The sequence below is a fragment of the Carcharhinus amblyrhynchos genome, chromosome 16, assembly GCF_965287045.1.
Source record: "Carcharhinus amblyrhynchos chromosome 16, sCarAmb.v2.hapA, whole genome shotgun sequence".
Taxonomy (NCBI): Eukaryota; Metazoa; Chordata; class Chondrichthyes; order Carcharhiniformes; family Carcharhinidae; genus Carcharhinus; species Carcharhinus amblyrhynchos.
Window position 1 is genome coordinate 69,105,777 of NC_137339.1, and position 13,533 is coordinate 69,119,309.

The window sequence follows — 13,533 nt, forward strand, 5'->3', positions numbered from 1 at the left end:
GGACCAGTGCAGAGGGAGTGACGCACTGTCAGAGGGTCAGTGCAGAGGGACTGCCGCACTGTCAGAGGGTCAGTGCTGAGGGAGTGCCGCACTGTCAGAGGACCAGTGCAGAGGGAGTGCCGCACTGTCAGACGACCAGTTCAGAGGGAGTGCTGCACTGCCAGAGGGTCAGTGCTGAGGGAGGGCTGCACTGCCAGAGGGTCAGTGCTGAGGGAGTGCCGCACTGTCAGAGGACCAGTGCAGAGGGAGTGCCGCACTGTCAGAGGGTCAGTGCTGAGGGAGTGCCACACTGTCAGAAGACCAGTGCAGAGGGAGTGCCGCACTGTCAGAGGGTCAGTGCTGAGGGAGGGCTGCACTGCCAGAGGGTCAGTGCTGAGGGAGTGCCGCACTGTCAGAGGACCAGTGCTGAGGGAGTGCCGCACTGTCAGAGGGTCAGTGCTGAGGGAGTGCCGCACTGTCAGAGGACCAGTACTGAGGGAGTGCCGCACTGTCAGAGGACCAGTGCAGAGGGAGTGCTGCACTGTCAGAGGGCCAGTGCTGTGGGAGTGCCGCACTGTCAGAGGGTCAGTGCAGAGGGAGTGCCGCACTGTCAGAGGGTCAGTGCTGAGGGAGTGCTGCACAGTCAGAGGGACAGTGCTGAGGGAGTGCCGCACTGTCAGAGGGTCAGTGCTGAGGGAGTGCCGCACTGTCAGAGGGACAGTGCTGATGGAGCGCCGCACTGTCAGAGGGTCAGTGCTGAGGGAGCGCCGCACTGTCAGAGGGTCAGTGCTGAGGGAGTGCCGCACTGTCAGAGGGACAGTGCTGAGGGAGTGCCGCACTGTCAGAGGGTCAGTGCTGAGGGAGTGCCGCACTGTCAGGGGGTCAGTACTGAGGGAGTGCTGCACTGTCAGAGGGTCAGTGCAGAGGGGGTGCCACACTGTCAGAGGGTCAGTACTGAGGGAGTGCCGCACTGTCAGAGGTCAGTGCAGAGGGAGTGCCGCACTGTCAGAGGACCAGTGCAGAGGGAGTGCCGCACTGCCAGAGGGTCAGTGCTGAGGGAGGGCCGCACTGTCAGAGGGTCAGTGCTGAGGGAGTGCCACGCTGCCAGAGGGTCAGTGCTGAGGGAGTGCCGCACTGTCAGAGGGACAGTGCTGATGGAGCGCCGCACTGTCAGAGGGTCAGTGCTGAGGGAGCGCCGCACTGTCAGAGGGTCAGTGCTGAGGGAGTGCTGCACTGTCAGAGGGACAGTGCTGAGGGAGTGCCGCACTGTCAGAGGGTCAGTGCTGAGGGAGTGCCACACTGTCAGAGGGTCAGTACTGAGGGAGTGCCGCACTGTCAGAGGGTCAGTGCAGAGGGAGTGCCGCACTGTCAGAGGACCAGTGCAGAGGGAGTGCCGCACTGCCAGAGGGTCAGGGCTGAGGGAGGGCCGCACTGCCAGAGGGTCAGTGCTGAGGGAGTGCCACGCTGCCAGAGGGTCAGTGCTGAGGGAGTGCCGCACTGTCAGAGGACCAGTGCAGAGGGAGTGACGCACTGTCAGAGGGTCAGTGCAGAGGGACTGCCGCACTGTCAGAGGGTCAGTGCTGAGGGAGTGCCGCACTGTCAGAGGACCAGTGCAGAGGGAGTGCCGCACTGTCAGAGGACCAGTTCAGAGGGAGTGCTGCACTGCCAGAGGGTCAGTGCTGAGGAAGGGCCGCACTGCCAGAGGGTCAGTGCTGAGGGAGTGCCGCACTGTCAGAGGAGCAGTGCAGAGGGAGTGCCGCACTGTCAGAGGGTCAGTGCTGAGGGAGTGCCGCACTGTCAGAGGACCAGTGCAGAGGGAGTGCCGCACTGTCAGAGGGTCAGTGCTGAGGGAGGGCTGCACTGCCAGAGGGTCAGTGCTGAGGGAGTGCCGCACTGTCAGAGGACCAGTGCTGAGGGAGTGCCGCACTGTCAGAGGGTCAGTGCTGAGGGAGTGCCGCACTGTCAGAGGACCAGTGCAGAGGGAGTGCCGCACTGTCAGAGGACCAGTGCAGAGGGAGTGCTGCAATGTCAGAGGGCCAGTGCTGTGGGAGTGCCGCACTGACAGAGGGTCAGTGCAGAGGGAGTGCCGCACTGTCAGAGGGTCAGTGCTGAGGGAGTGCTGCACAGTCAGAGGGTCAGTGCTGAGGGAGTGCCGTACTGTCAGAGGGACAGTGCTGAGGGAGTGCCGCACTGTCAGAGGGTCAGTGCTGAGGGAGTGCTGCACTGTCAGAGGGACAGTGCTGAGGGAGTGCCGCACTGCCAGAGGGTCAGTGCAGAGGGAGTGCCGCACTGTCAGAGGGTCAGTGCTGAGGGAGGGCTGCACTGCCAGAGGGTCAGTGCTGAGGGAGTGCCGCACTGTCAGAGGACCAGTGCAGAGGGAGTGCCGCACTGTCAGAGGGTCAGTGCTGAGGGAGTGCCGCACTGTCAGAGGACCAGTGCAGAGGGAGTGCCGCACTGTCAGAGGGTCAGTGCTGAGGGAGGGCTGCACTGCCAGAGGGTCAGTGCTGAGGGAGTGCCGCACTGTCAGAGGACCAGTGCTGAGGGAGTGCCGCACTGTCAGAGGGTCAGTGCTGAGGGAGTGCCGCACTGTCAGAGGACCAGTGCAGAGGGAGTGCCGCACTGTCAGAGGACCAGTGCAGAGGGAGTGCTGCAATGTCAGAGGGCCAGTGCTGTGGGAGTGCCGCACTGACAGAGGGTCAGTGCAGAGGGAGTGCCGCACTGTCAGAGGGTCAGTGCTGAGGGAGTGCTGCACAGTCAGAGGGTCAGTACTGAGGGAGTGCCGTACTGTCAGAGGGACAGTGCTGAGGGAGTGCCGCACTGTCAGAGGGTCAGTGCTGAGGGAGTGCTGCACTGTCAGAGGGACAGTGCTGATGGAGCGCCGCACTGTCAGAGGGTCAGTGCTGAGGGAGTGCCGCACTGTCTGAGGGTCAGTGCTGAGGGAGTGCCGCACTGTCAGAGGGACAGTGCTGAGGGAGTGCCGCACTGTCAGAGGGTCAGTGCTGAGGGAGTGCCGCACTGTCAGAGGGTCAGTACTGAGGGAGTGCCGCACTGTCAGAGGACCAGTGCAGAGGGAGTGCCGCACTGCCAGAGGGTCAGTGCTGAGGGAGGGCCGCACTGCCAGAGGGTCAGTGCTGAGGGAGTGCCGCACTGTCAGAGGACCAGTGCAGAGGGAGTGCCGCACTGTCAGAGGGTCAGTGCTGAGGGAGGGCTGCACTGCCAGAGGGTCAGTGCTGAGGGAGTGCCGCACTGTCAGGGGGTCAGTGCTGAGGGAGTGCCGCACTGTCAGAGGACCAGTGCAGAGGGAGTGCCGCACTGTCAGAGGACCAGTGCAGAGGGAGTGCCGCACTGTCAGAGGGTCAGTGCTGAGGGAGGGCTGCACTGCCAGAGGGTCAGTGCTGAGGGAGTGCCGCGCTGTCAGAGGACCAGTGCAGAGGGAGTGCCGCACTGCCAGAGGGTCAGTGCTGAGGGAGGGCCGCACTGCCAGAGGGTCAGTGCTGAGGGAGTGCCACGCTGCCAGAGGGTCAGTGCTGAGGGAGTGCCGCACTGTCAGAGGACCAGTGCAGAGGGAGTGACGCACTGTCAGAGGGTCAGTGCAGAGGGACTGCCGCACTGTCAGAGGGTCAGTGCTGAGGGAGTGCCGCACTGTCAGAGGACCAGTGCAGAGGGAGTGCCGCACTGTCAGAGGACCAGTTCAGAGAGAGTGCTGCTCTGCCAGAGGGTCAGTGCTGAGGGAGGGCTGCACTGCCAGAGGGTCAGTGCTGAGGGAGTGCCGCACTGTCAGAGGACCAGTGCAGAGGGAGTGCCGCACTGTCAGAGGGTCAGTGCTGAGGGAGTGCCGCACTGTCAGAGGACCAGTGCAGAGGGAGTGCCGCACTGTCAGAGGATCAGTGCTGAGGGAGGGCTGCACTGCCAGAGGGTCAGTGCTGAGGGAGTGCCGCACTGTCAGAGGACCAGTGCTGAGGGAGTGCCGCACTGTCAGAGGGTCAGTGCTGAGGGAGTGCCGCACTGTCAGAGGACCAGTACTGAGGGAGTGCCGCAGTGTCAGAGGACCAGTGCAGAGGGAGTGCTGCACTGTCAGAGGGCCAGTGCTGTGGGAGTGCCGCACTGTCAGAGGGTCAGTGCAGAGGGAGTGCCGCACTGTCAGAGGGTCAGTGCTGAGGGAGTGCTGCACGGTCAGAGGGTCAGTACTGAGGGAGTGCCGTACTGTCAGAGGGACAGTGCTGAGGGAGTGCCGCACTGTCAGAGGGTCAGTGCTGAGGGAGTGCTGCACTGTCAGAGGGACAGTGCTGATGGAGCGCCGCACTGTCAGAGGGTCAGTGCTGAGGGAGTGCCGCACTGTCTGAGGGTCAGTGCTGAGGGAGTGCCGCACTGTCAGAGGGACAGTGCTGAGGGAGTGCCACACTGTCAGAGGGTCAGTGCTGAGGGAGTGCCGCACTGTCAGAGGGTCAGTACTGAGGGAGTGCCGCACTGTCAGAGGACCAGTGCAGAGGGAGTGCCGCACTGCCAGAGGGTCAGTGCTGAGGGAGGGCCGCACTGCCAGAGGGTCAGTGCTGAGGGAGTGCCGCACTGTCAGAGGACCAGTGCAGAGGGAGTGCCGCACTGTCAGAGGGTCAGTGCTGAGGGAGGGCTGCACTGCCAGAGGGTCAGTGCTGAGGGAGTGCCGCACTGTCAGGGGGTCAGTGCTGAGGGAGTGCCGCACTGTCAGAGGACCAGTGCAGAGGGAGTGCCGCACTGTCAGAGGACCAGTGCAGTGGGAGTGCCGCACTGTCAGAGGGTCAGTGCTGAGGGAGGGCTGCACTGCCAGAGGGTCAGTGCTGAGGGAGTGCCGCGCTGTCAGAGGACCAGTGCAAAGGGAGTGCCGCACTGTCAGAGGACCAGTGCAGAGGGAGTGCCGCACTGTCAGAGGGTCAGTGCAGAGGGAGTGCCGCACTGTCAGAGGACCAGTGCAGAGGGAGTGCCGCACTGTCAGAGGGTCAATGCAGAGGGAGTGCCGCACTGTCAGAGGACCAGTGCAGAGGGAGTGCCGCACTGTCAGAGGGTCAGTACTGAGGGAGTGCCGCACTGTCAGAGGGTCAGTGCTGAGGGAGTGCCGCACTGTCAGAGGGTCAGTGCTGAGGGAGTGCCGCACTGTCAGAGAGTCAGTGCTGAGGGAGTGCTGCACTGTTCATTCCTCGGCACTATATAAAGAATATGACACCGTAGAAAACTTGCAAAACATTTACAGAGAACAGCAGCTGTTTATTGGTCTCCAGGGGGACTGAGCAGGCCAGAGCTCATTTCTCTAGAAAAAAGAAGGCTGGGGGGGTGTGGTGGTGACCCAATCGAGTGCATTAAAATTCTGAAAGGTTTCGATTAGGTCAATGTGGAGATGTTTCCTCTTGTGTCGGGGAGGGACCAGAATGAGGGGGCCATCAATATGTGACAGTCACTAAATTTAAGTTTATGTTTCTTTATTAGTGCCACAAGTAGGCCTACATTAGTACTGTGAAAGTCTAGGGGATTGCCCCTCTCTGGTGCCTGTTGGGATACATTATGGGAGAATTTAGCAATCCACCTAACCAGCACGTGTTTCAGACTTTGGAAGGAAACAGGAGCATCCGGAGGAAACCCATGCAGACATGGGGACAACATGCATACTCCACACAGACAGTGACACAAGCTAGGATTCAAATTCGGGTACCTGGCGCTGTGACACCATGATGTGGATATGCCGGCGTTGGACTGGAGTAAACACAGTAAAAGTCTGACAACACCAGGTTTTAGTCCAACCGATTTATTTGATAGTAAACTCACAAGCTTTTGGGGTTAGCCCCTTTGTCAGGTGAATGGAGAGTTCTGGCCTCAGACAGAGCATATAAAGCACAGACAGTTTAGAGATTACTGATTAGAATGCAAATCTTTACACCTAACCTGCTGTTCAAGACCTGAAGTGGCTGACAGTGTGTGTGGAAGGAGCACTGATCACAGGTTACAGAGATGTGTATTGTCTCCAGACAGTACAGTAAGTGAGGTTTTGCAAACCCAGGCAAGTCACGGGGGTTACAGATAGTGCGACATGAACCCAAGATCCCTGTTGAGACCATCCTCATGTGTGCGGAACTTGGCTATCAGTCTCTGCTCAGCGACTCTGCGCTGTTGTGTGTCGTGAAGGCCGCCTTGGAGAATGCTTATCCGAAGATCAGAGGCCCCACCATCAGACTCACCATGGACTATTCCCCAGAATCAGTTGCATTCTTGGACACACGCATCTCCATCAAGGACGGTCACCTCAGCACCTCACTGTACCGCAAGCCCACAGACAATCTCACAATGCTCCACTTCTCCAGCTTCCACCCTAAACATGTTAAAGAAACCATTCCCTATGGACAAGCCCTCCGTATACACAGGATTTGCTCAGATGAGGAGGATCGTGACAGACACCTCCAGACGCTGAAAGATGCCCTCTTAAGAACAGGATATGGCGCTCGACTCATAGATCGACAGTTCCGATGCGCCACAGCAAAAAACCGCATCGAACTCCTCAGAAGACAAACACGGGACACAGTGGACAGAGTACCCTTCGTCGTCCAGCACTTCCCCAGAGCGGAGAAGCTACGACATCTTCTCCGGAGTCTTCAACATATCATTGATGAAGACGAACATCTCGCCAGGGCCATCCCCACACCCCCACTTCTTGCCTTCAGACAACCACACAACCTCAAACAGACCATTGTTCGCAGCAAACTACCCAGCCTTCAGGAGAACAGTGACCACAACACCACACAACCTTGCCACAGCAACCTCTGCAAGACATGCCGGATCATCGACATGGATACCATCATCACACGTGAGAATACCATCCACCAGGTACACGGTAAATACTCTTGCAACTCGGCCAACATTGTCTACCTGATACGTTGCAAGAAAGGATGTCCTGAAACATGGTACATTGGGGAGACCATGCAGACGCTACGACAACGGATGAATGAACATCGCTCAACAATCACCAGGCAAGACTGTTCCCTTCCTGTTGGCGAACACTTCAGTGGTCACGGGCATTCAGCCTCTGACCTTCGGGTAAGCATTCTCCAAGGCGGCCTTCACGACACACGACAGCGCAGAGTTGCTGAACAGAGACTGATAGCCAAGTTCCGCACACATGAGGACGGTCTCAACAGGGATCTTGGGTTCATGTCGCACTATCTGTAACCCCCGTGACTTGCCTGGGTTTGCAAAACCTCACTTGCTGTCCTGTCTGGAGACAATACACATCTCTTTAACCTGTGATCAGTGCTCCTTCCACACACATTGTCGGCCACTTCAGGATTTGAACAGCAGGTTAGGTGTAAAGATTTGCATTCTAATCAGTGATCTGTAAACTGTCTGTGCTTTATATGCTCTGTCTGAGGCCAGAACTCTCCATTCACCTGACGAAGGGGCTAACCCGAAAGCTTGTGAGTTTACTATCAAATAAATCGGTTGGACTAAAACCTGGTGTTGTCAGACTTTTTGCTGTGATACCATGCAGTGCCCTAATAAATCCAATGGGGAATTTAGGAGAAACGTCTTCTCCCAGAGAGTGGGGAGAATGTGGGAGACACTCCCACGGGGAGTGGGGAGAATGTGGGAGACACTTCCACGGGGGGTGGGGAGAATTTGTGACTCGGTCCCACGGGAAGTGGGGAGAATGTGCGATTCGCTCCCATAGGGAATGGTTGAGGTGAATAGTATCAATGCGTTTAAGGGGGGAAGCTGGATAAGTACATGGGGGGCGGGAAATTAATCGAAGGAGATGGTGATGGAAGGAGATGGAGAGGGGAGGTAGAGAGGAGGCTGGTGTGGGACAGGAACACCGGCACAGAGCAGAGAGGCTGAATGGCCTGTTTCTGTGGTTTCCAACCAGTGTGATTCTCACCCCTGACCACATTTGGTCAGTGCTGGGCTTCTGTTTCCTGTGTGCACCTAGTAAGTGATTGAGAAATTCTTCAGAGAGCGCGCCTATCTCTCTCTCTCTGTCTGTCTCCCCTCTCTAACCACAAGCATTTTTATGTCTCGGTTTCACAGGCCATGAGAAACTTCTGCAAAATCTTTTTGTCGAGATTGCCCAGCATCTTTGCAGGTAAGGACATCGAGCAACATTGGAACATCGGGGAACACAGAGGAATGTCCAGGCTCCCTGCCATCATCTTGTCCTCCAAAGTTCTTCACACAAACCTCATTCTCCCCCACACCCCATGGGAGCGAGTCCCACATTCTCCCCCACTCCCCGTGGGAGCGAGTCCCACATTCTCCCCCACTCCCCGTGGGAGCGAGTTCCACATTCTCCCCACTTCCCGCGGGAGCGAGTCCCACATTCTCCCCACTCCCCGTGGGAGCGAGTCCCACATTCTCCCCACTCCCCGTGGGAGCGAGTCCCACATTCTCCCCACTCCCCGTGGGAGCGAGTCCCACATTCTCCCCACTCCCCGTGGGAGCGAGTCCCACATTCTCCCCACTCCCCGTGGGAGCGAGTCCCACATTCTCCCCCACTCCCCGTGGGAGCGAGTCCCACATTCTCCCCACTCCCCGTGGGAGCGAGTCCCACATTCTCCCCCACCCCCCGTGGGAGCGAGTCCCACATTCTCCCCCACTCCCCGTGGGAGCGAGTCCCACATTCTCCCCACTCCCCGTGGGAGCGAGTCCCACATTCTCCCCCACTCCCCGTGGGAGCGAGTCCCACATTCTCCCCCACTCCCCGTGGGAGCGAGTTCCACATTCTCCCCACTTCCCGCGGGAGCGAGTTCCACATTCCCCCCACTCCCCGCGGGAGCAAGTCCCACATTCTCCCCACTCCCCGCGGGAGCGAGTCCCACATTCTCCCCACTCCCCGTGGGAGTGAGTCCCACATTCTCCCCACTCCCCGTGGGAGCGAATCCCACATTCTCCCCACTTCCCGTGGGAGCGAGTCCCACATTCTCCCCACTCCCCGTGGGACCGAGCCCCACATTCTCCCCACTCCTCATGGGACCGAGTCCCACATTCTCCCCACTCCCCGTGGGAGCAAGTCCCACATTCTCCCCCATTCCCTGTAGGAGTGAGCCCCACATTCTCCCCCTCCCCGTGGGAATGAGTCCCACATTCTCCCCACTCCCCGTGGGAGCGAGTCCCACATTCTCCCCACTCCCCGTGGGAACGAGTCCCATATTTTCCCCACTCTCTGGGAGAAGACATTTTTCCTAAATTCCCCATTGGATTTATTAGGGCACTGCATGGTGTCACAGCACCAGGGACCCAAGTTCGAATCCTAGCTTGTGTCACTGTCTGTGAGACCACCCTTCACCGGGTTACAGAGCCCTGTTTGCCCTGCACCTGTCCAATGGCCAGACCTGGAATATCCAGCCTCAGCAAGCTGCTCGACTATATCGTGCATCATCGGCCCACAGCCCTCCGGCAAGCGTCGACCAGTGTATCAATCGTCCAAACAGCCGTCCGGATAGTGGGATGGGTGTTCAGGATGGGGGAATAGAGGGGGCTGGAGTGCTGGTGTCGGAAAGGGGAATGAGGGCTTACACAGTGACGAAGCATGCCCTGGTTGAACATCTCGTCAGTGCTCACCGTCCTGAGAGTGCACGCCCCCCACCCCGCCATCACCCTGCTCACTTCCTCAGCAAGGACAGGAGGAAGGAGACACATCACCCCATCACCCTCCAATCTCCTAATCCGGAAAACCCTCTGGGCTGCAGAATTCCAAAGATTCCCAGCTCCTTGTCTCAGTTCAAAATGGCCGGCCCTTCCCCTAGGGACTGTCTACCTGCTCCAGTTGCAGATACTCTAGCCAGGCCTTGTTTGGGGACGGGGGAGGGGATGAGGGATTGGAGAAACAGCCTCTTGGCATCGAGCCTGTCGACCTCTCAGAGAATTTGGGTTCTTTCAGTGAGATCCACTCTTCATTCTCAACCCCAGAGAACACTGACACATTCTCCTCCATCTCTCCACACGGAATAACCCTCTTGGTGGGTGTAAAGGATCCCACAGCCACTCCTGGAAGAAGACTGGTGGGGTGGGGGGTAGGATTTCTTCCCAGGTGTCCTGGGCCAAATCTTTATCCTTCAAGCATCGGACATAAGATGATGAATGGGATGGATAGAATAGAGGTGGAAAGACTCTTCCCGCTCAAAAAAGACAATAGGACTAGGGGGCACAGCCTCAAGATAAAAGGGGGGCGGTTTAGAACGGAGTTGAGGAGGAACTTCTTCACTCAAAGGGTGGTGAATCTCTGGAATTCTCTGCCCGTTGAAGTGGTGGAGGCTGCCTCGCTAAATATTTTTAAGACGCGGGTTGATGGGTTTTTGATAAGAGAGGGGATTAAGGGTTATGGGGAGAGGGCGGGAAAGTGGAACTGAGCAGTGACAGATCAGCCATGATCTTATTGAATGGCGGGGCAGGCTCGAAGGGCTAGATGGCCTACTCCTGCTCCTATTTTTTATGTTCTTATAAGTCAACCATTCGGCCCATCGAATCTGCTCCGCCATTCAATGGGATCTTGGCTGATCTAATGTGATAATCCTAAACTCCACTTTCCCACTTTATTCCCATAAACCTCGATCCCCTGACTGATTAAACATCTATCTCAGCCTTGAATATACTTAACTGCCCAGCGTCTACAGCTCTCTGCGGTAAAGAATTCCACAGGTACACTTCCCTCTGAAAGAAGAAATTCCTCCTCATCTCTGTCTGAAATCAGGTGATCTTCTTACTCTGGGATTATTCCCTTTGATCCCAGACTCTCCCACAAGAGGAAATAATCTCTCAGCATTGACCCTGTCAAACCCTCTGAGAATCCGACATGTCTCAATAAGGTCGCCTCTCAGTCTTTTAAACTCTGATGAGTACAGGCCCAATCTACTCAACTACTCCTTGCAAGGACACTTTCTAGTTGTTGTGAAGTTTAATACAATGGATGGCCTCAGAAATTTGGGGGTTCAGGTGCGTAGATCTTTAAAATACCCCAAAAAGGTACAGAAAATAACCAAGGAGGCTAATGGAATGCTGGCCTTTATATCTGGAGGACTGGCACAGTGGTTAGCACTGTTGCCTCACAATGCCAAGGACCTGGATTCAAATCCAGCCTCGGGTCACTGTCTGAGTGAAATTTGTGAGTTCTCCCCGTGTCTGCCTGGATTTCCTCCAGGTGCTCCAGTTTCCTCAGGTTCGGTGGATTGGCCATATTAAATTGCACCTTGGTGTCCAAAGATTGTAGATGAGGGGGATTGGCCGCACTAAATATGTGAGGACACAGAAATAAGGTGCTCACACGGATGGTTGGTGCAGACTTGACGGGCCAAATGGCCTTTTTCTGCACTATAGGGACTCTGGAAAGATGCAGAAGTTAAGCTTACAAAACCCTGGTTCAACCCCACTCAGGAGTAGAATAAACAGATCTGAACAGTACACCTAAGCAAGGATACACTGGCCTTGGAGGGATTGCAGTGGAGGCTCACAAGATTTCAGGGCTTGAACTCTGAGCAGAGATTGTGCAAATCACACCAGTTTTCTCCAGAATTTAGAAGGTTAAGGGGTGATCTGATCAAAGTCTTCAAGCTACTAATAGGAAAAGACATGGTGGATAAAGACAGATTATCTCCACTGGTGGGTGATTCTAGAACTGGGGAACAAGGTCTAAACATTTGGGCCAGACCATTCAGGAGAGATGTTAGGAAGCAAGCTCGAGACATAAAGGGTGGTAGAGATTTGAGACTCTCTTCCACAATTGCAGTTGATGCCAGATAAGTTGCTATTTTTAAATCTGAGCTGGATAAATTTTTGTTAAGCAAAGGTATTAAGGGATATGGGCCAAAGGCTGGTATATGGAGTTAGGCCATAGTTCAACCATGATCTCACTGAATAGTGGAACAGGATCGATGAGCTGAATGGCCTCCTTCTGTTCCTGCATTCTTCTGTTCCTTCATACTCGGGATGAACCTAGTGAACCTTACAATCGTAGAATCCCTACAGTGCAGAAGGAGGCATTCGGCCCATCGAGCCTGCACCGACAACAATCCCACCCAGGCCCTATCCCCATAACCCTACATATTTACCTTTGCAGATCCCCCTGACACCAAGGTCAATTTATCATGGCCAATCAACCTAACTTCTATATCTTTTGGACTGTGGGGAGAAACCGGAGCACCCGAAGGAAACCCACGCAGACACAGGGAGAACATGCAGACTCCACACAATCAGTGACCCAAGCCGGAATCGAACCCGGGTCCCTGGCGCTGTGAGGCAGCAGTGCTAACCCACTGTGTCACCGTGCCCCCGGGAATTGAACCCGGGTCCCTGGCGCTGTGAGGCAGCAGTACTAACCCACTGCGTCACCGTGCCCCCGGGAATTGAACCCGGGTCCCTGGAGCTGTGAGACAGCAGTGCTAACCCACTGCGTCACCGTGCCCCCGGGAATTGAACCCGGGTCCCTGGCGCTGTGAGGCCGCAGTGCTAACCACTGTGCCACCGTGCCACCTTCTCTGGAGTACCTCCAATGCTTCCTTCGATAAGCGGAGCAAAACTCATTGCATAACTGGGGGGGCGGGGGGGGTCCCCAAATGGTCTGGATTTTTGTCACTTGGCTGTTTGTGCGATCTTGCTGCACGCAAATTGGCTGCTGAGTTTTCTGCGTGACCGCGGCAACCTCCTTTCAGGGGAAAAGGCGCCTTTGTGACTGGCGGGAGGTGAGAGGTTCTTTCGGAGATGGGAGGTCCACGAAAGAGAGACACGCACACACACACAAAGCCTTCCCTCACGTTCCTGCTTTCCAAGTTTTTCAATGTTTATTTTCCAGACTGTTGGGAGTTGAGGATTTCAGAACGGAACTCTCAAACAAGTTGGACACCCTGGAACGAAGAGTCGATGGTGAGTAGGGGACATCTCTGGCAGCTCCATCCAGGTGACATTTGCCACTTGCCCCTCACTGCTGGCAACCCTTGGGCCTTCTCAGTCCTGGCCCACTGGAGAGTGGCTATATAGGAGGAGGCCAGTCAGCCCCTTGAGCCTGCTAGCCCATCCTGCATGAATATGGTCGATTGCCTTCCTCAATCTCACTTTCCCAACCTCTCCCTCGGTGTCCCCAACTATCCGCCCTCTCAGTCCGGAATGTCCTGTGAGAGAACGTCCCCAGGTCTCTGGACTGGAGAATTCCAAAGAGATTCCCAAACCTCGGGGAGTGAAGATAGTTTCTCTTCAGCTCTGTCCAAAATGGCTGACCTTTATCCCTGGGACTGAGCCTCAGTCACCCTCACGGGGAGAGGGTGTGGAACTCTCCGGAGCTTTATCTCCCCCTTTGGTGCCGGGTCTTTCTCTCTGTGGGTTTTCTGTCTCTCCCAGGGTGGGGGTAATTTAATGTTGCCGTGAGGGACAGGATGAGAGAGACGGGTCCAGGCCTTGACCTCCCTACATTCTGGTGCAGGAATGAACGGGTCGGTGTGCTTTCCCGGAGCCCAGCCCCTCCCCCACACTGGCATAGGGGAGCACACCCTCGGGGGATGGAGGGGGCCATCACCACTGTGATTCGCGGGTCTCACTGGGATTCTTTCACCTCCG

The 13,533-nt window shown here is 56.5% G+C and overlaps 1 protein-coding gene across 1 annotated transcript in view; it reads left to right on the forward strand.

Annotated features, from left to right (window-relative positions):
• Nucleotides 1-13,533, forward strand: part of LOC145353724 (high affinity cGMP-specific 3',5'-cyclic phosphodiesterase 9A-like) — a 43,787-nt gene that overhangs the window by 10,507 nt on the left and 19,747 nt on the right. Inside the window, exons 5-6 of the mRNA XM_080204491.1 lie at nucleotides 8,023-8,077; nucleotides 12,776-12,846. Of these exons, the coding sequence (XP_080060617.1) occupies nucleotides 8,023-8,077; nucleotides 12,776-12,846 (126 nt within the window). The remainder of the gene's footprint in view (nucleotides 1-8,022; nucleotides 8,078-12,775; nucleotides 12,847-13,533) is intronic.